Below are 27,300 nucleotides of genomic sequence, written 5' to 3' on the forward strand. Positions count from 1 at the left end.
TAAATATGTATAATACAATACCGCTGTTCCCGAGTCTTTCCCCACCAGACCAACATCCATCCATGCACCCATATAGAGCATGCCACGCTGATGGGTCTACTACTTCTCTAATAAATGCGAGTCAAGGCTGACGTCTGCTTCAGTCCACGAGTCCACGAGAAGAGATGATGAGGTGAGAATTCGCAACAATCCGAACCACCTCATCTTCTGGTATGTTAAAGGAATGCAAATTGAGTACATTGGGGACAGCTCAGTGTTGAAAGATCAAGGACAATTGAAAGGGAAACCAACTGGATGAGAAGAAAGTGAGTTGACCACACTCATTGTGGTTTAGATCGTGCTCGTGAGTGAGTGAGTGAATTTTTGGTAGTTCACGAATTAAGTTTCATAATTTTCCAGGCATTTGTCCCTATTTATTATGAGACAAGTCCTGAATACACCAGTTGAACACGTCCTTATATTTAATTTGCTTGCCGTAAGTGTTTATAGAAGCAAAATATTTAGTGTGAATTTCCCGTCTGAGTCTGTGCATATTTACGCATCTGAAGATCACACCTACACGTGTGCACAGACCGCAAACTTACCTGCATATTAGCATATTAGACAGGTTGGTCTGTATAAAATTCGCTAAACCTGCTTATTGTTGGTAATAACACGGATACACACATTGTGGAGAGTGAGAGATTAAAAGAATGCCGATATGCATACAAACACGCTTCATTTTCAGAAAGTGGGTCATTGCTCGAATGCTTTGGATTGGAGTCATTTCACTCATACTCATTTAGATTGCACTAGGTTAGACATCTCCCCATTTTCAAAAAAACAGTACTATTAAAACACTGACCATTAATACTCTCTAACTGTTCTAGCAAAGCGTGTAATATTAATTTGTAAAAGCTTCAGTGTGAGGATTTCGGAGGCCGTATTTTTGCTGCTACATAAATACGAGCAAGCGGTATAACAAGTGAGGTGAGTATTTTGTCCGGTGCATAGCACATATCGGTTTGGCCCTGGTGCCAGCTTCTGCTAGGCACGGGAAACTATTGATTATTTCCGCGAAGAATTCACGGAAATCGTGTAATGATGCAAGAGGGTGACTCATCTCCTTGAGAAAATTCACCGCTATCTCCGTGTCCGTGTTCTCTTGGCTGGAGAAAAGGCTATCTTCATCTCAACCACATAGTTGAGTCATGCATTGTATAACTCATCATATTTACATACATTCAGGATCTCTGTATACACACAAAAAATGTCAAGTTGAGTTTCAGTGTCATAGTTCATAATTCAGTAAGCATTGTTCACATCTGGCTGAATATCGATCCTGAACTACTTGTCGCATTCGATTAATGAATGAACGAAATTGGGTCGTGTCACGAGGGATGATGACTTGAACTAATAATCCTTTAAATAATGGGATGACACACTAATAGTTCTGTTCCAGTCAGTGCTTGGTACACAGTAAAAACCCCATCACACGACTTGTAATGAATTCTGGGCGAATTCATTCGCGTAGAAAGAGTTCCCATGTAGGGTATGCAAGTGGGAAGCTTTATATTCAGGACAGAAAAACACCGTACATAAAAAATGATTTATTTTCATCCGAGTTTCATCACACAAGACGACGAGGGGATGATGTCATCAGACCATTTTGCTAACCCAGCAACCCATATTCAGCACATTCCATCGATTGCGTTGAATGCATGTGTATAAGGAACGAATCACAAAATTCCGAGCTGCACCACCCAGAAATATTTATGTGGGCAGGAGAAAACATGCCGTGCCCCTCTGTTTCTGTTGTACCAAATCTCTCTGTTATTAGCAGGTCATTCCAGTTTCCTTACGGGGTGATTATCATATCATGATTTCCTCTGCTGTGAGAAAGTCCTGCTACTGCAAACGTGTGGGCAGCCCTATAACCCGTACATATGTGTGTAGCAGCAATATAGCGCAGGATCCGACGTGTCGAGAGAGCCCGGAGAATCAGGAGAAAGAGAAGTCGAGAATAATGTCTGAGGTTTTGTTCTTGTCTGATTTATACGGCATGCCTACGTCCATGAGGGACAGCACACACGAGTGCAAGGCAACCCACAACTTTCCTCGCCTTTCTCCCGGCAATAAAGTTGTACTTTCCCCTCCACCAAAATTACTTTCCTCTCTCGCCAAATCCTGCAGTCATATTTTAATCAAGAGCTAAGATGTCGATATTTCGAAAGACTTTTATACTTATAATCGTAACAGCAGCCATGGATAAATTCCTCCATCCGGAAGTGTAAGTTGTAAGCACTACGTCGGTCTGTTCCTGGGGTAAGAACCTCACAAGTACATACATGCAGCAGCGCACTGTCAGTAAATATAGAGTCCCCACCATCACTAACCAGCTATACATGTACGTACAAAAGTACTTATTACATTTCTAATGGAAAGACTCTTGTCAAGTTACCACTAACAACTTTGACTTCCGAGCAGTTTCAAAACAAGAAAGAGTTCACGTTCACACAAACTAAAACCGAACGAATTCGTTTTATTTGCACAAGTCGTGTCCTTATTATTACGAGCAGGCTATATGGTTAAGGAGGAGGCGAAGTGATTTAATTTTAGAACAGATAGTCATTCCATTGCCGAGTCGAGCCAAATTAGACCGTGTGGTCGTCGTCTTTCCGCTGTGGCTGAACCAAGAGTACGGTACGGAACGTGTGCATATGTCGTAGTGTGAGACGTTGCAAGAAAAAGGCATTTTGTTCTTGGACGAGGAGTCAAAGACATTGCAGGAGAAAAAGACGAGGAAAAAATCATGAAGAGATAGATCAGTGCTGTCACTAGTCGTGGTCTCGAACCACATTTTTGCAGTAAAAACATAAGCAGCCTTCTTTTTGGGTCATTTCCAATCCATTCAGAGGCAGTTAGTTCTTACATGTTCTTGTTCTCTCCTCTCGTGGACCACAATTATGTGTCCCACTCACAAACAACGAGAAATCTGCAATACTTGCTTATCAGTCGGACGAGTAACTCTCCAAGTAAAGTGCTTTGTTTTTTCTATGGTTCACAGGTCGACGTGTTTGGAGTGAATGAAGGAATCAAAGCATGATCATCAGTCAGTGCTGTCGGTAGTGCTTCAAACCATACGGACGTTCAAAAAGAAGAAGAACGAGTGATCTTCTCATCATCATCAAGTTGTTCAACTGCGACGCAAAATACAAATGTCTTAGCTCACTAAAAATTACTCACGATTTGTGGAACATCTTTTTTTTTGTAAGTAAAGTTTGTGTCTGCTCCGTTTTGGCCAAATTCCGGCCTCTTCTCTAATTCCTTGCTAAGTATTTTTTATTTATTTATTATTATTCCTCAGCGTGTGACGAGTCTCTTATAATTTTTTGCAGGGTCTCCCTAAGTTGCTCCACCTTTATTCATTACTTTATTCTCGTTCGCTATATTGACAAATTGATTGACCTCTTGTGACCATGCCTGTCCCGGAATCTTCCTACAGTCGACGGTACGGTCGTGAGGATAGCAGCGCATACAGCAGCACCTACTCCCGGAGTACTTCGAGCAGTGCCCTTGGCGGAAGTGCTGGTCGGTCCTCCTACTTGAGCTACACTTCCAAAGCCACCTCCACCCTCCCCCCACGACCACCGACGTACGAGTACAGAAGCAAGTACGCAGACAGCAGCAGTATCGGAAGTCGCTTCCTCTCCAACTCTGCCAGTCGGGTGGGTGGTCGAGATTATGGGTCCTCAAACTCGTACCGAACCTCCGTTTCCCCCGTCAGAGCGTCAGCATCTTCCATCCGACGCCAACTCGAGGCCACGGCTCCCACGATTGCAGAGAGAATCAAAGCCATGGAATTAGGAGAAAGTTCGGATCAAGATGCTACCACTGCTGCTCCTTCGACAGGGTTTTCCTCACGAGTATCCCGACTGCGGTCGTCGCGAGGTGAAAGCATTTCAGCATCCAACGCCTACAGCAGCTCGTCCCCCTCATACTCACGTGACCGGAGTGGAAGCAGAGAGTTTGGCAGCAGTCCCCTTATTTCCAGCAGCTACAACTACGGGCGTGGTGGAGACAGTAGCAACAAGTCCTCCACAGAGAATCTTCATCGTAATAGCAGCCGAGTGTCGCCATCGCCAAATTCTGGACCCCCGCTGAGTCGGAGTGGGAGTGGCGCAGGGATGAAGAATGGGCTGTCGTCACGCCTGGGCTCGATTGAGGTAAATTCTGAAAATGCTACTACTTCTAGTAGTGCGTCCAAGGGTGTTACTACTGTTATTTCTGCTAATACTACCACCACTAGCACTACTACCACTCCTAAAACTGGCAGTGTTATTGTTGATGATGATATTGATGGGGTGGATAAGTGTGTGAAAGATGTAGAAAATAATGATCCGAACAGCATTGAGACCAATTCTTCCGTTGCTTCCTCCTCGTCCGTTAGTGCGACTAGTAATAATCAGGCTGCGATGAATGGCTTTCCGACCACTTCGAACAAAGTGAATAACGACGCTGAGAAAGATTTTGGGGTGTCAGGGGTGAGCAAAAGTGGGGGTGACGACTCTACCGCGGCACCTGCTAAGAAATCAACTGGTGGGAAATCATCATCCATCAATCCTTCTCGTGTAGTTTCATCATCGTCGCAGGCAGAAAAAGTACTCAACAATAGTAGTAGTAGTAGCAGTAGTAACAATATTAGTGGCGGTGTTGGTTCAATGGACGGCCACCCTTCCGATGGGTGTGACAGCAATGGGAATCCCATTTCTATAGTTACCGCTCTTGCCCCTTCCACCAAAATGGAGGACACTTCTCTGCTGGTCAAAGGGAGTGGTCTTGGTGGTAGTCGAAAGGGCAGCAGCTCCTCCCCTCTGGGTCCCTCCTGCACCACCACCACTGGAACAAAGGGTCCCAGTCGCTTCTTGAAAAAGTGCGAGTCCGACAACAACGCCAACAATTTACAAGAAGCCTGCAATGGAGAGCCTTCTGCCTCACACAAAAAGGAAAAGTCTCCGTATGATGCAGTTCTAAATTACAGTCCGAAATCCGCTTCACTCGCCTCCCGCAAACCGACCATCAACAAGTCGTCGTCCCCACCCAAAGTGATTTACCACACGATTCAAGTGGAAGAGGAGCCTCGCAACTCGGTGTCCCCCGAACCAGTTTACACTCTCACTGCGCGCCCCTCCCTGGATGGGACTGGACCCAAGATTGAAATAAAAAATGTGACCAAGACCAAGAAGACATCCTCTCCTTCGCCCTCTCTCTCGAACGAAACCGTGAGTGCCGATTTCAAAGTGACGCTGCCAAAGCTCAAGACTGCAGCGATTTCATCAACTTCGTTCGAAAACGGCCATAACAACGCTTCAAACGCTGGAGACGAAGATTCTGAAGAAAATTATTCCCAAAATAACAAGCTAATTACCGTAATAGATGTTGATAGTATGAATGCAACCAGAAAACCTGAATCAAAAGAAAGTTCTCCGGCCTTCTCTACGAATAAAAAGGAAGCGAGTCCCTTCACTGTGGACAAGGCTAAAGCTTCTCCCTCCACCACTCCAGATAAACAAGTAACCAAGACCAAAAGTGCCCTCGCAACAAGACGATCCCTCTCAAAATCTCGAGAAAGCACGCCAACTTCTTCCACAGCGAATAAGCTCAGCAACGGGGTCTCTCTGAAGGAAAAATCAGCAACTCTGCCTCCCACCATCAACGACAACGCTTCTGAGACGAAAACGACCAACGGGGAAGTTCACGTGGACAGCAGCAACATCAACAATTCAGATGTCCACATGGGACCTCACTCGAGCAAGTACAACGCTTACACGAACGGGAGTCAGCGAGACTCGCCCAACAGGAATGAGCGCTATGGGCGGAGCAGCCACGTGACCGCCGCCTCCACGAACAACGTCGCCGATTCCTCGGACAATGTAAGTGCCCTCTGCACTTGTACCACTGCTTTTCCCCACGACATCTTCGCCCCCTCCTCCCCGCATGACTCTGCATCATATCATCATTATTAACCAGCAGGCGCATGAGACTAGTGTAGAGAAGAGTTCCTTCCTGCTCTTACTTAGAGTAGATCATTAATGATGCTCATTTTAACATTTTTTTGTGTGCTTATTGTCCCATGGTCGCCGTGATGAGAATACATATGGCTGGAAAGAATAATGCATCCCCACTCACTCACTGTTACTGCACTTTTTCCGATTCTAACGGCTGGGGACATTGTTCCCTCTGTCCGTCGTCGTCTCGTGTAGACTTTTTTTGGCACGGCTTGCGATTCGACGTAACAAATTCCGAGCCGCACAAATGTGACTCGCAGTTCAGAAATTCATACAAGATTTAAATTCAGTTGTTCGACTTGGCTCGAGAGAGTTGTGTGTCGTCTGATATTTCTATTTTTGTTGCGTGGTCTCCTCATTGCATTTCAACGTGTAAGTAAGCAGTCAAGTTATTATTATTACATATTATTCTTTACGACGACGTGTCACTGTGTAGTCATTGACATAATTCATAAAGTCTTCAACTTGTAGAGACACTGCCTGTATGGCACAAATAGTAATTCTAATCTGCCCACAAGATGGCAAAACCGACGAGAAGAAAGTTTCAAAGTAATAAACAAGGTTCTCCATCGGAGGAGAAAGTTAGAGGATTTCATACAAAAGTGGAAAAGGGTGATTTTGTCGTTCCTGTTCATCATGACCTCACCTTTCCGTTGGGGAAGAGTCAAATCTCCGTTGCTGAGAGTGAGAGTTGGTCAACAACAATGGCACCATTCCGGCAACTGACGGTCCCAGCCTCAGCGTTCCTCTTCCAGCCTGATGCCAGCCCAATCGCTCTCGTCTCACAGTTTTCCAAAACAGTTCATGCTCTCTGTGTGACCTTCATGGTGCTGATTTTCGTCTGGTGGGGAGTAAGGAGAATATTGTCGCATCGTGTCGTAGGAGTGTCACCGCCAGCAGTCCCGGCGATTAAAATCAGCACCGGTTGTGGTTCAAATAAGGATCATGCCTGTCTGCCTGGAGGCAATGTATGGATTTTTCCACAAAAATCATCATTATTCCATCAGTGGAAGAACCGAGTAAGTGCATTTTGCAGTGTGTGCATCACATCACATAGTTATAATCCATAAGACGTTGCGTAATGCCGAAAATCACGGGCATAACATTTATGGTTAGTGGCGTCATATTATTGCGTTCATACATGTTTGCACGTGTTACTCGTGGAGAGCTGAATTCTCAATAATTCTCATATTTCATAAACATTTCGGTGAACATTAATGTTGTTACGAAATGTAATCACTGGTGCTTCTAAGAACTTAAAAGAATGGAAGCTGTACCTCCAGCAGCAGATATTTTATTAGTGATAAGTTTAGACATTTTGTATTTGCTAATGGATGTTAGGAATGGTAAATGCAGTTCTGTGATGAGTAATATTTATGCATGTACTTAACAGCCGGCGTCATCTCTGACCATTATTTTTGTCCAGGACATGTGTACGCGTGCAATAAAATTGTGTCAACACCACAAAGTCTGTGGCATATCAGAATTTCCATATTGTGAGATCATCCAATATGCAGCTGTGTGATCATACATTGTTTGAATAGAATCCTCCTGACAGCCATGCTAAATACATATTTAGGTAGATGTTCTATTTTTGTTGGTTGGGAGGGGGAAGCATATAGCGTTAAGTAAATGCCGTAAATCTAAGGAATCATTAACTCGATGACTTGGTCAATAGTCCAACACGACGAAAACAACAAAACCGTTGAACCACTGTATGTACATGTAGGCCGAGGGTTTTAAGCCAACGTAGCAGATTGTATCAATAATTATTGATTCAAGTGTGGCAATTAATGGACGAATGCCATTGATTCAACACTTGCACAGGTTACAATAATATCTGATAGTGGATCGACTCGTCGTCATTATTTATATGTATTAACCTCGGTGGGCAAGCAAAGAGTGGGGGTTTCCACCAAGTTGTTTTGCTGGTTGGCACACAATAACCCACCAGACGTGGTTTAAGTTAACCCTTTTCTTCCACCTGAGAACTTGACTCTTCATTATTCACAAAATTACCAAGTTGCCAATTCGAAGGTTACTTTGATACGTAAATATGTATGCTGGCTCAACTTGCTCAGGTTTTCCTGCTTCTATCATCACGTTCACCACCATCATCAGTTTGCGATCAACTATCGGTTGTTGGATAGGGAGATGAATTAAACTGTTTATCGAGTTTTACAAGCACGTGCAACTCGAGTATTTTGATTGCATAATTTTTAATCCTAGTTCAGGTGTCAGTTTTAAGGACGTCCGATTTTCATTCGGCTTTTGATGGGTATTAAACTTGCATGCACAAATGGAATCACAAAATTTTCTAGGCTGGCAAACTTACAGCGCAACTGAAAATGTTCGTGGTGAATTGTAAATGCAGGGAATTAAGTCCAGTCATATTTAGCCGAAAAAAATGAGCATATACAGACAGACATACATATTTTAACGATAGACACTGATCTGATTTCGACATGTAACACATTGCACGTAGTTGAAATCATTATATTGTCTTGCCTATCACTCCAGTCCACTAAAGAAAGTCAAAACCAGTGACTTGTACGTATTTTTTATGCCAAAAAACAGCTAGTGGTGTGGTGGATATACTGCATGCGGATTATTCCATTTCGTGGATTATTCCCACGATCAGAAATGTACACACGCCTTTTTAGGCAGCTCATTAGATTGTGGGTTTTTTACTGGCGTAGATTTAGAGACGAGCCTGCTGGACTTGTTGCCATTCACCCCAATAAGCAAACCAATGTAATAATTAGTTTGCTCATCCTTCATTATTTGATTCTATTCCAACTATTCTACATACTTGGGGCAGTAGTTATGCACAAATGTGGAGGTGGTTAAAAGGTAAACGTGCGGATACATCCGGATATAATAAATTGAGGAAACGGCCTTCAGCCTGAAGCCACGCCGATGCAACACATAATGACCACGACATGTCTACCACATCAGCCAGCCTGCATATATTTCCTTCCTGTCCTGGTCAACGCAAAAATTATGGCATGAAATGAACCAAAGTTTGGACATTGGTCATGGTATTTTTTTATGCGAATTCTACATCTAGTTCCTAGCTTTGCTTCGTCACTATGTGCTACGTAAAAGCCAGAGAAAAACAGCATCAAAAAGTTGATCTTGTGCGACGAGTATTTAGTAAATAAATAGGAAGAGACGATGCAAAAGTCAAGTGCATAAGCGGAAGCGATTCATTTCTGTATTATTTCATCTGTTTCGTTCCAACTTAAGTCGCAAATGTGCATACTCTCTGACGACAGTGACTTGTAAGATAAATAAGTAAGTAATGATGACGTGCAAATCTTTGCGAATAATTTTCCTTTCACTCGGAGATTAGATTGCAATTTATTAAATCGAATTTTTATCAGAGTGAAGGCTAAGTGTGTGGTTGGTTGGTAGGCATTATTCGTGTCATTCTTGATCTACACAAACATTGCTCTCTCTTTCCTTCGACGATAAATAATTTGCTGCTTCATTGACGAGGGAATGGCTTGCAATTTCGTAAACCAATTTGCATTTAAATTATATTTGTCGCTCTGTCCGTTTGGGGACTCCCTCGCATCATCGCAATCAATGCATTCATTCATTTACTACCAGAGTTGGTGGGTGGTGTAAATGGGATCGATGATGAGGCATCATCCACAAGTAAGAGCAGATCGTGGAGGGTGGGTGGGTGGGTGGTTGGCGGAAGGAAGTGAAGGAGAGCAACTTTGGTCCATTGTCTTTGTATCGTACGGTGAATGTCCACCAGACGTTGTGGCATTTCTGCATGTCTTCAATCCAAGAGTACGTATTCTTGAGTCGATGATTCTTGTTTGAATGCACCAACCAAGCGAAACAACAAGAACAAGTCCACACTGCTTGCAAGCAGATGGAAACCAGATTAGCAGAAAAATATCGCCTCCTCGAGAGATGTTATTTGGCAAATTGAATAATTTCACCTTCACCAACCAAACTTCATGCATACCTAAATACCTGGTTGTATAAGCATGTACATACGTAAGTAAGTAAGTACTAGCTAACGTACTTACGCATATAACAGGTTGATGATTTTTAGTTGTGGTGATGCACATATCATTTTCCCTCTTTGTTTCTCTCTCTTGATCTCAGCATTCGCACGGAATGGATTCGAGTCTAATATATTATGCAGTTCATAATAATATGCATAAGCGCACCTTTAAAGGAAAGAATGCGAGTATATATGTACGATTTGGCAACAAACTATTCTTAATTCATTCACGATAGCTACATCCCATCGCTGCTGCTGCTGCGGTTAGTTAGATGCATGCGATTGCAATGTAACAAGAAATCTGAGGAGGAAACTCAATGAGCAGAATTCCCCTTGATTGGTTTAAGGAATAAAAGATATGGATAAGTGATAATAAGTGCTGCTTCATTTTTTTGGATGGCTGATGGATGGAAAGGAAATCCCATAAGAAATTAGTAGTAAAATACCCCATCCACGTCCAGGTGTCATTTAAGAGGAACAGCTTCTCTCTTGCATCCTCACTGAATACGTGAATATGGGGAAGGAAGATTGGAAATTAGAATCACGTGCCTTCTAGAACAGTTGAAAATTTATTAATTAATATTCACCACCAACTCTGAATCTGTTTTCTAAAATTCTAAAAATACTTTATGCGCAGAGCAGGGTTATACTGTCAAAAATCTTGTTAAAACTGGGATTAAGCGGTCACTCAGTCATTTCATTGTATGGAGTCGTAGCTTGAATAAGTTTGGCGTGGTTTGAGATATTCTGCGTATTTTACCATATGCAGTCAGTTATCTAGGACCCACCAGAAGCCGAATATTGTCAGAATCGGTGTTCCACTTTCTCGACTCTTTATCGAATTTATGATAATCAAACAGAGTCAATATTAAGCACGGTCGAGAATTGAGGGTCAAACGTCGATTTTGATTAGGTTGGAAAGTTTTTGCCAGGTTTCTGACCTCCATTTTATTATCCTGCTCCCGTGCATGCAGGAGAATAATAATGGAGCTTCTGACTGACTTAATAATATAGCACATTAGTCCACGTACATATAAAAATACATACATAAGCAAGCGTGAGAAGTTGAAAAGTGCTGTTGTTGAGCCACTTTATCTTTAGGCATACATCTGCTTGCGAATAGTGACGTCGAGGCACAAGTAAAAGTCGTGCATCCAGTAATTACTGAATTCCACATTTGAATTTAGATCCAGATCCTCTTCAAATTCGCGTATAGTTTATTTAGATCCATTTTTTACAGAGTCCGAAATAATGGGTGGATGGTGAGCTACATAGTAAAGAACGCCTACTGGGAGTGGATGAGGAATGTCATGACATAACACACATAGAAATCTTTGAATTGCAAAGAACGACCTGTAGCATAGGTTGGCTGGCAGTGTTATCTTCCACTTCGTGAAGATCACAGGGAATTTCGCATTCCTCTCATCCAACGTGCTATCCCATCGTCGTCATATTCATCTCCTCTTTTTCAGTCAGTCAGTCAGGCCATCCCAAGCCAAAATTCCACACGTCCCAACTTCCACTATCTCAATAATTTGAATAGGCCGATCAGTTTGCATCAGTCCTCAGCCATTTAAACACACCATCCATTACAACATATTATAATACGTACGCTGCTAAATAACGACGAATGTGGGCCTGAGCTGGAACCTGTTTTTTATGCATTCGACGAGCACAGCTTCAGAGAATCTTTTTAGTCTTGTGGTGAAGCCGGTCGGGGTACGTTGTCGTCTCACCTCACCTCTCGTTTTCTTGTATCACTTACCATCAATACTAAATGGCAGTTTAATAACTAACTGTTCAAGTAATTCGTTAAAAACACCACCACGACGAACGACCATCATATTTCTTCAACCTGTTACTTGGTGCAAATTCAGCTTTGAAAGTTGATTTGAGGAATTTGGAAAGTATTTGTGTTTTTCGAGTTGTTGTGTTCTCTCCTTTTTTGTGATTTATTGAACATGTACGCAACATAGTACAATCTTTCAACTAGTATTGCAAACGACAAGTGAAACTGTGATGCCTTTGTGACCAAATTCACTAAAGTCTTCACGCTCTGGATTAAAGTTTGGAAAAGTTGGTCTTGCTCTTGGTCAACCTTGAGGATCACATCATTTACTAGAAGAAAAGCAACGACTGAGATTTTGAGTGTGGTACACTCGACCTGATTGTGAATTTAGGAGCATCAGTGTGATATTATTGTGACAGACTTGAAAATGCATCTCAAAGTGTTGATGATGAACTTTACTTTCCCTCAACCCATCAAAAGGCGACGGGCAAGTTTCAACATAAGTTGTGCTCAGGAGGCTTTAATTGAGGTACTGCAAACCAAGAATGTGCATTTACTATTTCATACTTTTATTAGCAAGACGAATACCTATGCTGTTTAAATAATCCTCTTGTGTAACACGCCTCGACTCTCATTACGATTCATTGTGAAAGACAAATCTTTTTAAGCTCAGGTGAGCCATGACGTGACGCCATGGCGCCACGCCATGGCGTCAAATATGAGTTTTACACGGAAATACGAATGAATCCTTCACCTGGGGTCCTAGTAGATTCTAAAAAACATAGTGGGTACCCTGGACTCAAACGACAGGTCGTGAGTGTCCCTTGTAAGACCACTTTATCTGCATTTATCTATCTGCTGATAATTTCCCTCTCATGCCCAATGTTTGATTGATGATAACAGGGACGCACTATTAATTTTGCATGTCAGATTATTTAACCTGTTGAACTGATAATTGAGATAAAATGCTGAGAATTTTTTAGCCTTAACAACTTGTGGTGATGATCTTTGCCTTGTTGTGTGTGTTGCAATTTGGGTATGACATGTCATGATCACCTATTATCTCACACTTTAGATTAGCGAATCTTTGTTGTCAAATTATCGTGTCATTCTCACTCGGGGATCAGGTCCCATGTACTAAATGCATGTTCGTGGGACTAGAGTGAGTGAAGACGAAGAAGAACAATGCCGACTTATTACGGATTGCATTTTTTGTGTGGGGGCAGTTCAAGGTGATTTGAATTTATACGAGAGCAAGAAACCAGCTCTGTCCAGAACAGCCTTGTTAGCACGGGGCCAATAAGCAACGATTTTTAATAAGTACAACAAGCAATTCTCAAAGAATGTATGTAGATCACCGCATGAATTCACATGCACATGACAAATGATGAATAATCAATGACTGCACTAGAGGTACGTGTACGTCACATAAATTGCATAATGTTAAATTATAGTAAAGTTTAATTGTGAACTTAATTTCGTTCTCTGGCATAATTTAGGATAGTAAAGTGTAGTACAGGCTGAAATTCATCTACACTTTTAGACCTCACTGGCACCACAGATTCGTCTGATTATTTAATTTTGAGACCTTGACATGTGAGCAATTCACAGCACAGGATGCATCCCATACACTTCAGCAGAGCCATTATCGTTTAATTGATGTCTGCCAATAGATGAATGGGTTTCCTCTTTTGTCTGGGATGCCGATTTAATTTTTTATTGACAGCTTATGTGTGTGATGCCTAAACTTTTATTTCATGCGTGTTTGCACAAGACATTCCTATTTTATTTCATTCAAGTGTTTCGATTTAGATAGCGTGCATGAGTACAGAATCCGAAAAAATCCATAATTTTAACAAAGGAATACTTTTTTCAGGAAAGTGATGCTTTGACCTCTTCCCCTCGTTCCAGTGGGAGGTTTCGCAGCAAAGATGGCTTCGAAAAAGCAGGACTTACCGGACTACGGAACATAGGAAACACGGTAAGATTATATAAATAATATGGATGATTCGTTTGGTTGATAAATTCGAATAAAACAATAATCTTGTTTTATTTTCTTAGTGTTTCATGAACACGGTCCTTCAGTGCTTAAGCAACACTAGACCTCTTCTCGAGTACGTTATGGGACATTACGACTCGGACATAAATCGATCGACGTCTGGGATGAAGGGCGCCCTAATGCGAGGTAATTATTCCTAATCCTCCGATGCCAAAGTGTAGTTAACCTAGAGTTAAGTAAATCTAATATTTTTGCACCACTCTCATCTTCCATAGCATTTGGAGAGCTCATTCACGAACTGTGGCGAGATCAGCGCGTGGTTGACACGTCCGCCTTCAAAGATTCGATTCAAAGATTTGCTCCCCGATTCATGGGATACAGGTAAGCTACTTGACGTTATCAGAGTGAATAAATGCCAATCACTCGCATCAATAGTGCGAGTTTATCCGGCTGCTGCTGCCAAAAATGATGATAACAAAATATAAAAAATTTCAGTCAGCAAGATGCTCAGGAATTCCTTCGATATTTGTTGGAAGGGCTGCACGAAGATGTCAATCGCGTCACGGCCAAACCCACACCCATCACCACAGACATTGACGAGTCCTTGAGGTGCGTAGGCCCCACAACAATCTAAAATTATAATAATAATTAATCATATTTGAGAGATATTTAAATACTGATTTTGTCCAACTATTTGTAGTGATGGTGAGAAAGCCACCGAATCCTGGAGGCGGTACATGCGCTACGAAAGTAGTCGAATCGTAGACATGTTCGTCGGGCAATTCAAGTCGACCTTAAAGTGCACCGTGTGTGGCCACTGCTCCGTGACCTTTGACCCATTTTGGGATCTATCACTCCCAATTCCCAGTCGATCCTCGACCGTTCGACTCTCCCAGTGTTTCGAACTCCTCACAAAGGAGGAAGTCCTTGATGGGGAGGAAAAGCCAACCTGCGCCAAGTGTCAGTGTCGCCGCAAGTGCACAAAGAGCTTGGCAATCCAAAAGTTTCCCAAAATTCTTGTCGTCCACTTGAAACGCTTCTCGCTGGCGGAGAGGTACCGTGGCAAACTTAGCACTCTAGTCGACTATCCGTTGAACGGACTTGACCTGACACCGTTCTCGTCGACGAGGGGAAATGTGGGAGCTTATAACTTGTACGGTGTCGCCAACCACTCGGGGTCAACCTATTCTGGTCACTACATCGCCTACTGTAAACATCCCTACTCGAACGAGTGGCATTGCTATAACGATTCGAGGTATTTTTTTTTACGTAATCAAGTAATAGTTGTCACATCGTCGTTAATTTGATTCTGAACAATGTGTTCTTTGTGTTGAAGGGTCTCCCCCATCAGTTCTCACAGCGTTGTTTCGCCCGAGGGATACGTCCTCTTTTACGAGCAAGTTGGACAGTCGTCACTTCTGTAACGTCAAACACTAGCCTGGAATTCAATATATAGTTACGGCGATGAATGGGGTGGTGCTGCTGCCCGCAAGACAATTTAACGTACTTGCCTCCCCTTACGCACACATACTCTTAATTTACATATGAAAACCTGCACAGAGTTTTACTCATGTGTCCATTTGGAATCCATTATTAGTCTCACTCTCTCCTCTGGACATTTTCAGTACTTGCCATAAGATTTTGTCACGTCTCACTCGCTATATGTAGGTTTACATTAAAAAAGTGGTTATATAATCTGCTCATACTATAATCCACCATTTACTCATTTTATTCTTCGACACGATAAGCCACCCACAAAAATAATTACCCTCCCGCTCTTTTAAATTTGTAGACAAGTTTTCTCTAAAAATAAGTTTATTACACTTTACACTTGCATGCTTCCAGTTTTTTTCTTATCGTCGTATCGCAAATGGTTATCACTGTAAAATAACAGCCGTCACGCTGGCGGTGGCGTCACTTAATTTATTGCCACAACATTGTCTGAAGATATGTATGGGCAGATGCATGCACATGTTGTACTTGAATGATGGAGAAAGCTAGGAAATGTATGATGATTATTGATGATGAACTTACCGTGTGTGCTAAACTAAGACTTTAACTATGCCATCAACAATACATACTTAAGTGTTAATTGATTAATGTGTTCCGTAAATCCTATATCTTTAAATGTATCCGATCTGCTGGTGGATGATGATCTTCCTTCAAGAAAGTAATAAGATTTTAATTGATAGAGTTATCGCCGGGGTGAATGGAAGACTGATCATTGAACTAATTTATTTATGTTTTTGAACTCACAATAATCAAGATAACTAGTGAGAACCACCACGAATACCTTGCACTATATGCTAATTATTTAGATAGCTATAATATTACATGTATACGTAGCTCACAGTTGTCTAATATGTAATAGAAAATAACGTCTATTTCGGAAGATGTGTCCAGTACATGAAAACATAAAGGCAGCTCAATACGCCAACTAATTATTCACTCTCAAATTGTCAGCAGAGTTATAAATTATTATTAAATATTACGTAAATAAATACGTCTATAGTGTAAAATCGATAGTTTTCAATATGTACTCAAACGCCTGATTTTGGCGAAGATCACATAATATTTATCAGACAGATTTATATATACGATAACAACAATGTGCCGTGATTGTAGCGGATGTACCTTCAAATAAACTAATTAATTATTAATTAATACATACATGTCCTTATTACAGACACGAATAAATAATATATTATACAAAGTCTAATCAATATATGTAGCTGCATGTGTAGCTTAACATATGTACCACTCTGTTAACCCACCATTGTAAGGATTTCACTAAACAGCAGGATAACGTTTTATGTACCTCCACGTTTTATGTTCACTCGTGATGATATCCGCCAAGTCAATATGATATTTGATTGTCGAAAATATGAGAACGAAACAGAATAAATTTTTAACTAAGATTCTGAATTGTCGCATTTTATTTATGAAAAAAGTGTGCATGTGTACAGTTACATCAAGCAATGTAAGCATCTTTATCCCATTGTTACAGGAGACACATTTTTGTGACAACGAGCAGGAAAGGTAAGGAGATGATGGATAAAGTGAATGCAGAAGAGGATCCCGATGACCCAAGTTGATTTTTTCGACCCCGTCGTTCCCCACATTTTTGGTCAATCGGCTTCACGTACGGTTCAAATTTTGGATACGACACGGAGTAATCCTGAAGAAAAGTAATAATTGCGCATTTCAAGAATTAATGATTGCACTTATTTTTTAACGATCATAAACATAAATTACTTCAAGAGGGATTCGTTTAAAGTGATGTCCAGTGCAGAAAGTGTCATACTTTCCTTCCCACCATTTTTTCCATACGGTTTTCGTCAATTCATTGTCGTTCCTCTGCCACCTGTAAGAATTTACAAGACGCATTTCATAATCTTGTCCAAGTTTTCCGTATAGTTTTTTTTATTACGGAAGATTTTCTACGAAATCCGCTACACTTGTCCTTCGATACTGCGAGGGTTCTGCCACGTCCAACAAGTCAAAAATATATTGGGGCCCGTTACTGTTATTTTTCAGAACGTAGGCATCATCTCCTGGGTCGTACATTTGATTTGGTCTGCACAAAAGGATAAGGACTTAATTATTATCAGGATATTTTCGGGGCATATGTAAACTTATGATGTATGGTTGCATAGAAAAATTTGGTCTACTTTGGTTTGTAAGGTAACTGCAATCTTTCCAAAACTTCGCCCTCGACCTCTCGAATTCCTAGGGCGTTGAAAAAGTTGTCAAAATCATACTGAGTTTTGCACAGAGCGAGTTGGACCCTCGGATAGATGTAGACGTAGCCTTGGCACATTTCGTCCTTCGTGCTCGTCCCCCCCTTTACGCAGACAAATCAGTCAATATTAAAGTCTCCCACATAAATTTGAATATTGATCCTTACATAAGTAATTTTACGCCTTCCCGTCGTATCAAATTCGCATTCCGTGAGGATTATATCTCCCGGATAGAGTTTCCTTGCCGGAGACACGATCCGGCTTTGTTGGTAATTGAAATCATAGTGATCATCCTACACCAAATTCATGCATTAATAAACAAATTTGAATATATATGCCTAATAAAAGGTCCGTAATTAACATGACTTGTTGCAACCTCACCTGAGCAAGTGGCTCAAGTTCTTGCCCATTGCGAATGTGACGAATTTTGATTTTCCTGGCGGTGAGGTGAGCGTGGAGGGTGGCGTGAGTGACGGTGACTCCTTCGGGGGGAAATGCTTTCTGGGTGCATTCGGACGTGCAGAAAGCAACATTTTTGAACCCATTGTAGCCTGGAGGAAGGAGGTGGAAGCCGTGGGAAAACCTCGTGTGAATCGTCACTGCCCCAATGTCGTTAGGCCTCGGCTTATCAGTCACAAAGATCCTCACGCCCGAGCTGTCTTCAACTGCGAGAGACAGGAAATGGGTGAGCGGATTGAAAAAATGCAACTCTAGTGGTTACATGCACATTGACATACATACATATATACAAGTTATGTAAATGAGGAATAATTTAATTACACTGTATTTTCTTTTCGTTGTTGTAATGGATTTCCAACATGAAATACGTTGTCCCATTGTTGTGCTCGCCTAAGCAAATACATTAAATGAGTGGTCCACACTTTTCGATTTTAATGGGAATAATGGACATCAATATCTCTTTACCCAAGGGAATTCCTCCTTCTTCTGGCAGCAAGAGTCCCTCTGCACCAGCCACCCACACAAAGGGCACCGTCATGCAGTACTGCCCCCACTCTGGAGGCATATTCTTCTGATAACAGTGACCCCCAGGATGGTCCAAGTACTTTTCGAATACTGCCTCTGGACCACCATCACTCTGGGGGACGTTACACTCGAAAAAGTTGATGTGGTGGACCCAGTCCTTGTTGGTTGGTTCAATCAGGGTTCGGAACTAAGGATGCGTTATGAATTGTGTAACGACAGTTAACAGTGCATGAAACGTAGGAATTTCGTGCTTCCTCTGGCTCACCCCAATAATCTGATGCTTAACATCGTACACGTGCGGGGATTTGACAATTTTGCAATAGTACGTCGTGTCCGAGTCGTCAGGAACAATTACCCGATTCATTTGGACATCCCAGTGTTTGACGTGAGGGTCGGAGTGATCATCGTCATCGGGAAACTTTTGAAGATGGGTGTCCACCTATTGTGGCCAAATCGTATATCAAATCACCAGATATATGCATCTGGGCTTAAGGAGACAATTTCGGCGAGTGGAGAGCATTGCTTTTCCGTCTCCAATTAATTTTGATAAATATGCATGCATAACAAAATGTCTTTTAAGTTTGGCTTTACTGTTCATCTACTTCATCTCTTCAGTTATTTTGCAGTAAATAAATTTAACGACATATGAAATTGTGTAAAATGCATACTTAAACAGTAACTTTTCTCACCTTGAGAAATACGCTCCTCCCTCCGCGGAAGTCTGGGCCGTGATAATTTGATTGAAATGATCCATCAGTGAAAATTTGGGGGTCTTCGGGGCTCGTGGCCCAAATTAGACGAACGGTGTCCTCCTACGTTCATACATTAACTTATATTCCGTCATTCGTCGAGGTCTTGTCTTAATCTTGGGGTTTAATGGCTTTTGAATAGCGTTCTATATTTCAGCCGGCGTGAAATAAATATGTGTTCCTACCGTAATTTCAAAGTCATGCTTGTCATCACAAGTATTCCACGGTCGACTGAACCTTACGGTCGTCCCGTGTTGAGTTTCCTCAGCCGATATCAATTCGTAATTGCTAACATCATCCTCAATCGGCATCGAGTTGCCTACAGCGTGCAAATCCTGCGCACGTACGTCATAAATTAGTTGTTGATATAGAACTTTAATCACACACCAAGCAACAATTTCATCGCATCAATTTCACAACAACTTGTACCCACTCCAATCAGAGCGAGGAAAAAGTGATGAATAAATCGGGCATCATCACATAACGCAGTCATTCTTATGTACATATTTACGTAGTTAATGGAAATAATACCTTGATGTGAGCTTTGCCCTCACCATCGACCCAAGCCATGACAATGTCGGAGCCCCTCATCCCCCCGTTTGGAGAAAATCCGATGGCCACGTATCCAGTTGTGGGAGCACTGATTTCCATGACCAGCTTGTCCTCGTCCTCATTATTGAATCGGACAGTGAATTTGTCGTTTAAAGTTAGGTCACGAGTCCAGACGATGGGGCCTTTTGGATCGGATGACGACGAAACCAAAGTTCCCAAATGGAGGGTGCAAAGAAAAATGAAAAACCTTCTCATCATGATGCGATTTTCCGTGCTTGTGAAGCTGGAAGACACAGCGAAAGACTGACTACATGAGAATTTGTTATCCGTTTGCAGATTTCTCACACACTCTCTCAGAGCATTTTGCAGAAAGCGATACACTATTATGGACTCCAGGATGATGCATGAATGGGATACACGCATTACATATGTACCTATATGACTAGGGCTAGTATCTTGCTAGTATCCTGCAAAAGTTGCACCATGTAAACCTAAGTTAACCATCGCTTTGTTTAGAAAAGGTAAAATTCTGTGAAAAAAATCCCACAGTTTTCCACTTGCTTCATATCATTTCATGTCAGTCCCACGGATAATCAGTCAGCAGCAAAGCAACCGGGTTGGATTATAGCGTCCTTTATGTTGGTAGAAACAACTTTGACAGGTTCCGTAAATATTTTTGTACGACGACTCGGCATACGGCAAATAGGAGGCTTTTCCAATTTGGCAAAAAAACAATGCGCGATTTTTACTCTGGCTTTGTTACAAGTGATGTCCACGATTTTATTACACATTAACTCAGCAGTGGTAGTGGCCTGTCGGAATAGTTTCAATATAGTCACGCTATGCACTTAATTGGATTCCACCACCACCACCAGTTCGACTGGAAATGAAATTGAAGTGATGGACTGACGGGTACCTGCTCAGTTGATAATGGAGTCATTATTATGTGCCATGTTAATGAGCTAAATAAATAAAGCTGCTGGTGCGTGATGTCTTCAATTGTGCTAGATTCTCTAAGATGGTATCAAAGCGTTATAATAGGTATCTCCAGCGCGTGTACATCGCATTTCAATATTTCATCTGCCCATCGATGTCAAATGGTCGAAAAAATGTGATACGGATGAAATATCCAACTTTATGCTCGTTATTTTATTCAGTAAATCATGCCAAGTTGATGAGACTCTGGAAGTACTTAAATAAAGAACGCTTGTTCATGCAGTTTCACCTTTCACCTTTTATTTATCTTAATGGGCGTGCATATATAGGTACATAGATTATATCACATACATACCCTCGCCTAAGTCTTAGAAACGTGAATGATATTTTGCAAAAAAAGCTCAGCCATTTTTTGCATTGGTTGTGAAATCAGTACGAAATTTGCATGAGGACAATGACAAATTCTGAAACTCTGAAGAGAAATTCGAGACAGGTTTGTCTCTCCATGTTGAAGTAGCGACCACATCTGAAATCTAGAAGCCGACAGGACTTGATGCGATACCAGTACAGCTCATACGACTGCTTCCCCTTCGGAATGTAACGCAACCCCTCCATCCAACTGTCAGTCAATGAAAATGCCAATGAATAATATTTTTGTTTTAAATTATTTAATTATTGCAAGTAATAAAATTTACCTATCGATGAAAGAGTCGGAGCGATGGTCCAAGTTGCCCATGGCGGGGAAGAAGGTTAGCATTCTCATGAGGAAGAGGGTGATAAGTACCATGTACAGGGTCACCCCACCGGGCGACATTGAGGAAAAGTACTGAATCACATTGAACCCTTGAATGGTGAGCATGAGCAAGTAGGCGAACTGGTGGCCGGGAATCATTCTCGCGAAACTGTGGTTGAAGGCTTCAATCAAACTTTCGACGCGAAGATAGCCCTCCAACCCGAACTCAATGTCGACCAAATTTTGGATTATTTTACTCATTTCCGTTTTGGGGAAAAATTCTTGGAGATCTTCTGCCCCTTGACCGAAAAGAGCACTTCCCTTCCGGTTGGCCTTGTCGAGAATGGCGCTGGCTGGGTGACTCCTCTCGTCCGCGTCAACCGTGGCGACGCTTCGATTATTGTTGTTGATGAGATCCGTCACTGGGACGTGATCACAAGTCCTAAACGTAAAATGGATAAGACAGCTCACAAAACTATAAAATAATAGCAAACGAAGGAAAATGTAAACGAAAACTCAGTGACGCCTTACCAGCGTGTCATCACCACGCCGCCTTTGTAGCTCAGAGTTTCAAGAATGTGACCCACAGAGCTGAAAATCTTTATGTTTAGTAACTGCTTATGGATAGTAACAAACAACAAATCAGAAACTAATTTTACCTGGACATGACCGTGGTGAGCACTTCAATAGCGTAGACGTTACTCCAAATTATGCTATAGATCCAGAGTTGATAGACAACTGTGATATGGCGAGATTATAATACAACACATAATGTACATAAGAGCATAGTTTTTATGAAGTTTTTATGAATTTCGTCACGAAAAGGCATACCGCTCAAGTAGAGGAATACTTCCGAATCCATCTCGGCCAGGGAGTAGAGATAGGCGTGGGACTTTGGGGCCATGTACGAATGACACCCCACCGCAACAGCCCCAATCAACCCAATGAACATGTAGTACTTTGAAATGAAGGAGAACCGATCCTTCTGTTTGAAGTGACACGTGGACATGGTGGGAGATTGTCTGTGCTTCCCAAGCCCACGAAATGTCGACCCTGCATTACATATGTACAAGCCAGTCAGGAATAATGTGAGATGCCGAATTATTGGTATAATAAGTGCCTGAGCACTTGCCAATTATCCTCCTCTCGAGATGACACCATTCATCCACGACGCCCGCAAAGTGTCGCTCTTCCCCCACAGATTTGAGATAGTTCGCAATGGGGAGTGTGGCCAAGAGCATCCAGGAAACCTGTGAAATGATGACCTCCAAGTCCAGCCCTTCCATGAAGGCGAAAAAGAGTTGGAAAAGTTGGAAAAAGGCGTGGAAGGTGGCCCCCGCAAAGTTGATGATGTACAACCAGTAGTACGGCCCCGAGGTGCATAGTTTGAGGCGTCTTGAGTGACCCTCCAAGTTGTACGGAAACGCTCCAAAGGTTTTTACGATTGAGAAATATGAGACATACGTTCCGTACGTGTCGCCCTCCATGTTGAAAAAAATTGTCGTGATTATTCTAAACTTCTCCTGTTAGTTGGAGTTGGGAGCAGTCCAGTGTAGTAGTTGTTGCGTCGACTAGTGCATGCAAATGCCACTAATCAGAAATGTGGACTATTTTTGAGACAACAACTGCGATAACTGCGTAACCTTTCTTCCTTGATGTATTATAAATGTGGAGCATGTTTTACCACCAGAATCACCTACCTCTTAATGAAAATCTAAATTTTAAGACCACCACTGCCGCGGCTAAACAAGCCACCTGCTATTTTGCCATTTTAAAATTTAATGCATCAATCCATGAACACTTCTAAGAAAGAACTATGCTTCCCTTCCGTGGTGATGGATGACATGCAATTTTTATCGGCCATTTATCACTCACACAAGTGCTCGATTACGCTATTCACCAACGTTTGAACTATGCACTTATAGTACTTCTGTTAACTCGACTGCCAAGAAGGTGAGAATGTTGAAGCGCAATCAAAAACATAATTAAGGTTTATACACACACTTCTTATCGTTGTTTTTTTTTGTCGCTATATGCGTATATAGTCTGCTGATTATAGAACGGAAGAACACCAACATATATAGTGTCCAGCAGTTTATAAGCTAAATACATCCATGAATATTTGGTATTCTTCAGAAAGACGCAAAACAATCTTAATTGCTTTAACAGGACAATAAAAATCCGTTGTATTAAAAAATGCACGAAATGGAGTTAGTAAAATTACATGTTATTTCGGTTTCGATATACGGTACAGTTTAAATACATAGGTTTGAAATAGTACAATTTTTAATGTGATAAAATACTCGTAGATTTTGGTAGTTGATTACTTTACTCAATTTGGGACCGATATAGGGAGGGATACTGTTGAATTATTGTGAGTGTTGCCATCATGTTCGCTCGGACAATGTTCAACAACCGAGAAATCTTAAACAGGTGTTGGACTACTTTTACAGCGAAAATGGTAAAACCTTTCTTTAGGGCAGAGAGGAGGATTATCTAGTTTTTTCTGGCCCATAATACTTCTTTGAACAAACCCATAATTGAATAATAATAAATTCTGGAGGAGCTTGAAAGCAGTAGTAACCTATACATATGTAGTACTAACAACTCGGATGGGATATTGAAATATATATGTATATACATATGTACGTTATACAAACTTTATACGGAGTTGACAAGAGATCCAACTATATGCTATGGTTAAAAACGAATTGTATAAAATTAGAATAGGGAATGAAATTAAAGTAAAATATAACTGACCACGTTAAATCAAGCACCAGACATGAACTTTCAAACTTTACAATCTGTGATCAACTCAAACAATATGCAACAGATCCAACAAGTATGATGCCCTAAATTAAAATTTCAATAAACTTTAAATTATAAGTTACTAATAGTGTGTACGACAAGGCTTCTTGGTTAACCTTGCTTATTCCCATTTGGAAAAGTACTCTTTAAAAATTGTGGACGAAAAGGAGAACAGGGCAGAGGAGTGACAATCGTGGGTGAGGAGATTGTCTTGTATGTAGGAGGGTACGGTTTGAAGATGAGGTTTGCACTATTACCACTCTGCATCTCCATTGGCTTTTTGGAACACATAATCTTTTCCGTTGAGGTTCATAATTCCATCTTTTAGATGAAACTTCCATTTATTTCTCGTTCTGGTAATCTGACATAAAAAACGAAATTAAGTGACGATCAAACACAAAAACATTAGTTTAATTTAATGGATTGATTAATATGCTAGCCAACCTTATCATACTGGCACACGACAACGTTTTCAATGTCGTAAAGTTTTTCTGTGGGATCGTCATTGTCTGATACATCGTCCCCTGAATTTAAAGGCTCCTGTAAAACAAATCCAACATCATTATAACTCACCAAGCTAGATAAATCATACTTAAATATATAAATGTACTTACCTCATCCTGAGTCTCCTCTTCCTCCTGTTGTTCTTCCTCTTCATCATCCTTATCATCGTTGTCATCGTCCTCATTTTCATCATCATCATCGTCGTCGTCATCACTTGACGTATCTCCTCCACCATCAATTTGAGGTATAGCATTGGTCATAATAGTTGGAAGTCTGTTGGGTTGGATGGGCCTCCCCAAAGAGAAGCCGGCATTCAACAAAGCCTGGTTAACTTGACCTTGGAGCGATGCAGCGGCCAATTCCGAAGGTAATGATAAAGTTCCTTGAATAGCGGGAAGCGATAAAATATCCTAAAAAATTCAAGACAATTAATGACGACCGTAATTACTAGAAAACCATAAATCAAACAATACGCTGTTCTGTCTGGGTTATAAATCCACACAAACCTGCAACTTATTAGAATGAATACAGGCCGCAGGAACATGGATGGTTATGGTCCGTTGAAACCCTGATGAGTCAGCCGGACCTCGAGGCATGGTTATCTGAATTGGAACAAGGGCTTGAGGGTCAGCAGACACCATTGGGAGTGGCTGAGGATGATGTGGAGCAGTCGCCGCAGGAAGAGGAGGAACGCTATTAGAGTTTGAATTCGACGATTGTGCATGAGAATTGTTGGAGCTGCTGTGACCACCTCCTGATCAATAAAATACAGGTTAGCTATCCATCAGAGCAACGGTACAGCTGAAACGTAAGGGCATAAGACATATAGCGAATTGTTGGTTGTACCTTTGGCTTTTCCATTAGCTGTGCTTGGACCTTGTGAGTCTGTCGAATCAATGGCTCGCGTCGCAACTAATTTGGACTCCCACAACATACGCAACTCCTGTTGGACCTGTTCATCTACCCCTTCGTCCAGAAAGGCCTCTCGAGTGCCACTTATCACGTCATCTATGACACTCTGGTACAGCTTATTCTGAAAAAAGTAATGGGAACCAATTCATCATTTAATGTCCTGCATCATTCATTAAATCATTTCTATTTCTGACTGACAGCAGGAGTTCATATGCATGCGTCAGTCAGTAGTCAGAGACATACTCTGTCCACCAGGGTGTTTGAACCCAGTTGACAATTACTCGTGAAAGTTTAATTGAAGCAGCAGACTAGCAGATGATATTATCATTAAATGCCGAATACCGCACATTTGAATCCTTTATTCCCTTCCTTTCATCGCAACATGAAATGAAATTAACTATGAACTGAATGAGCAAGTACCTACCAATTTCTTATTGCATAATAACGAAGAAACGTCATGAAAGCCAGTTCTGAAACCGGCCAGCAACAACTCAAAATCTGGAGAATGGCTAGATGTACTGTACAACGCTACCCTACTAGAACTTTTATTATCATTCCATATGATCTGAATCCAGCAATAAAACACCCTAAAAACAAGATCCACTAATAACCGATCGCAGAAAAATGACCTATCGCAGCAGTGAGCAATGTTTAAATTATTTATTTCCTAATTCATCCCACTTTGGGATAAACAAAAGGAAATAATGCCAGTCTCATCCTGTGTGATTTCATAGATAAGTACGGGTATCCTGCCATTATGTGGGTGCTCCTCCATGGAGTGAGTGAATGCTCCCCCGAAATAATTTTTGAACTTTTTGTCTGCTCATAATTTTGCCAGAAAAAGGGGGACATTTGTGGCGAAATGTTTACTTACCACTGAGTACTGGGCCTGCGAGTGGCTCATGGTGGGAGGAGGAGGAGGTGGTGGGGTTGACGAAAGAGTCGAAAAAAGAGGAGCGAAGAGGGCTGCGTGCTATCAGCCTGGCTGGTAGAAGAACACTCTCCTTATATACCTCCTGCCTCCTCGTTTTCCCCACCATCTTCTCAAACTGCACACTGTCCTAAATACACTCCAATTCCGTCAAATTTTGCCATAAATCACTTGGTATATAAAATTGACCCACAAGGTGGAGGGTAGCATCTGAGTGAATTTATTTTGGTTTCAGGGTGTAGGTGTGGTCGAAAGGGAGATTTTATAGAATTTTATAGTCTCGTATTCGCCCAAAACCCCCTCCGCCTTGAAGGGCCTCTAATGCTGCTCTAAATGTTGAATTAAATTAATTTATCCATTAAAATGTAATTGAAGGGTTTCATGTCTTTTATTCGAAACAATTGCACGAACTAGCCACCCTTTCTCAAACGGAGGAATTATTTTTTGGAATCCGAGGTCTTTAACAAAACTTATTATTGTCCAAGACTTTAGATGATTCTTGAAAAATCAATTATATGGAATTTTAACTAATTTTTGTGACCATTATCCGTATTGCTTGAGGCCCTACAAGAGCGTGAATTGTTTATGT

The 27,300-nt window shown here is 41.5% G+C and overlaps 4 protein-coding genes across 5 annotated transcripts; 1 reads left to right on the forward strand and 3 right to left on the reverse strand.

Moving 5' to 3' along the window:
• The first annotated feature begins 164 nt into the window (after nucleotides 1-164).
• On the forward strand, nucleotides 165-16,780 carry LOC110842695 (ubiquitin carboxyl-terminal hydrolase 2). Of its 2 annotated transcripts, XM_035847298.1 has the most exons (9): nucleotides 165-475; nucleotides 3,047-3,249; nucleotides 3,378-4,205; nucleotides 13,740-13,844; nucleotides 13,925-14,048; nucleotides 14,138-14,243; nucleotides 14,358-14,471; nucleotides 14,563-15,117; nucleotides 15,199-16,780. In XM_035847298.1, exons 3-9 carry the CDS (start codon nucleotides 3,459-3,461, stop codon nucleotides 15,284-15,286), a joined length of 1,839 nt encoding a protein of 612 aa, XP_035703191.1. In that variant the 5' UTR covers nucleotides 165-475; nucleotides 3,047-3,249; nucleotides 3,378-3,458; the 3' UTR covers nucleotides 15,287-16,780. The 2 variants fall into 2 exon arrangements, with proteins under 2 accessions (XP_035703191.1, XP_035703190.1); XM_035847297.1 differs by lacking the exons at nucleotides 165-475; nucleotides 3,047-3,249; nucleotides 3,378-4,205 and adding an exon at nucleotides 4,212-5,912.
• On the reverse strand, nucleotides 16,768-20,198 carry LOC110842696 (DBH-like monooxygenase protein 1 homolog). The gene is made up of 12 exons (XM_022088481.2): nucleotides 19,867-20,198; nucleotides 19,521-19,670; nucleotides 19,276-19,398; nucleotides 18,852-19,025; nucleotides 18,527-18,773; nucleotides 18,383-18,451; nucleotides 17,984-18,267; nucleotides 17,770-17,895; nucleotides 17,534-17,706; nucleotides 17,293-17,439; nucleotides 17,118-17,226; nucleotides 16,768-17,040 (listed from the first exon to the last, which is right to left on the reverse strand). The coding sequence occupies exons 1-12, from the start codon at nucleotides 20,143-20,145 to the stop codon at nucleotides 16,864-16,866; spliced, it is 2,058 nt and encodes a 685-aa protein (XP_021944173.1). The 5' UTR covers nucleotides 20,146-20,198; the 3' UTR covers nucleotides 16,768-16,863.
• A 905-nt stretch (nucleotides 20,199-21,103) lies between these two features.
• Nucleotides 21,104-23,587, reverse strand: LOC118434271. The gene is made up of 6 exons (XM_035847336.1): nucleotides 22,689-23,587; nucleotides 22,388-22,609; nucleotides 22,216-22,294; nucleotides 22,088-22,147; nucleotides 21,519-21,998; nucleotides 21,104-21,442 (listed from the first exon to the last, which is right to left on the reverse strand). Exons 1-6 carry the CDS (start codon nucleotides 23,041-23,043, stop codon nucleotides 21,253-21,255), a joined length of 1,386 nt encoding a protein of 461 aa, XP_035703229.1. The 5' UTR covers nucleotides 23,044-23,587; the 3' UTR covers nucleotides 21,104-21,252.
• A 175-nt stretch (nucleotides 23,588-23,762) lies between these two features.
• LOC110844538 (transcription initiation factor IIA subunit 1) lies at nucleotides 23,763-26,811 on the reverse strand. Its single transcript, XM_022090759.2, has 6 exons — nucleotides 26,655-26,811; nucleotides 25,715-25,901; nucleotides 25,375-25,622; nucleotides 24,979-25,278; nucleotides 24,809-24,904; nucleotides 23,763-24,725 (listed from the first exon to the last, which is right to left on the reverse strand). The coding sequence occupies exons 1-6, from the start codon at nucleotides 26,682-26,684 to the stop codon at nucleotides 24,618-24,620; spliced, it is 969 nt and encodes a 322-aa protein (XP_021946451.1). The 5' UTR covers nucleotides 26,685-26,811; the 3' UTR covers nucleotides 23,763-24,617.
• Between the last annotated feature and the right edge of the window lie 489 nt (nucleotides 26,812-27,300).

Source organism: Folsomia candida, unplaced genomic scaffold (assembly GCF_002217175.1).
Source record: "Folsomia candida strain VU population unplaced genomic scaffold, ASM221717v1 Fcan01_Sc002, whole genome shotgun sequence".
Taxonomy (NCBI): domain Eukaryota; kingdom Metazoa; phylum Arthropoda; class Collembola; order Entomobryomorpha; family Isotomidae; genus Folsomia; species Folsomia candida.

Bases quoted from the DNA above. Each gene is read 5' to 3' on its own strand.
- LOC110842695 (XM_035847297.1), top strand. From the start codon at position 4,455: ATGAATGGCTTTCCGACCACTTCGAACAAAGTGAATAACGACGCTGAG. The intron at 14,472-14,562 runs GTGCGTAGGCCC...AACTATTTGTAG, and splicing joins GACATTGACGAGTCCTTGAG to TGATGGTGAGAAAGCCACCG. The intron at 15,118-15,198 runs GTATTTTTTTTT...TTTGTGTTGAAG, and splicing joins CATTGCTATAACGATTCGAG to GGTCTCCCCCATCAGTTCTC.
- LOC110842696 (XM_022088481.2), bottom strand. From the start codon at position 20,145: ATGATGAGAAGGTTTTTCATTTTTCTTTGCACCCTCCATTTGGGAACT. The intron at 18,452-18,526 runs GTAAAGAGATAT...GTATTTGCTTAG, and splicing joins AGAAGGAGGAATTCCCTTGG to GCGAGCACAACAATGGGACA. The intron at 17,041-17,117 runs GTAATTTATGTT...ACTTTTCTTCAG, and splicing joins TTAAACGAATCCCTCTTGAA to GATTACTCCGTGTCGTATCC.
- LOC118434271 (XM_035847336.1), bottom strand. From the start codon at position 23,043: ATGGAGGGCGACACGTACGGAACGTATGTCTCATATTTCTCAATCGTA. The intron at 22,148-22,215 runs GTAAAATTAGTT...AAAGATTTTCAG, and splicing joins CTCACCACGGTCATGTCCAG to CTCTGTGGGTCACATTCTTG. The intron at 21,999-22,087 runs GTAAGGCGTCAC...TTTTACGTTTAG, and splicing joins GGCGTGGTGATGACACGCTG to GACTTGTGATCACGTCCCAG.
- LOC110844538 (XM_022090759.2), bottom strand. From the start codon at position 26,684: ATGAGCCACTCGCAGGCCCAGTACTCAGTG. The intron at 24,905-24,978 runs GTAAGTACATTT...TTTGTTTTACAG, and splicing joins AAGAGGAGACTCAGGATGAG to GAGCCTTTAAATTCAGGGGA. The intron at 24,726-24,808 runs GTTGGCTAGCAT...TTTTTATGTCAG, and splicing joins TCGTGTGCCAGTATGATAAG to ATTACCAGAACGAGAAATAA.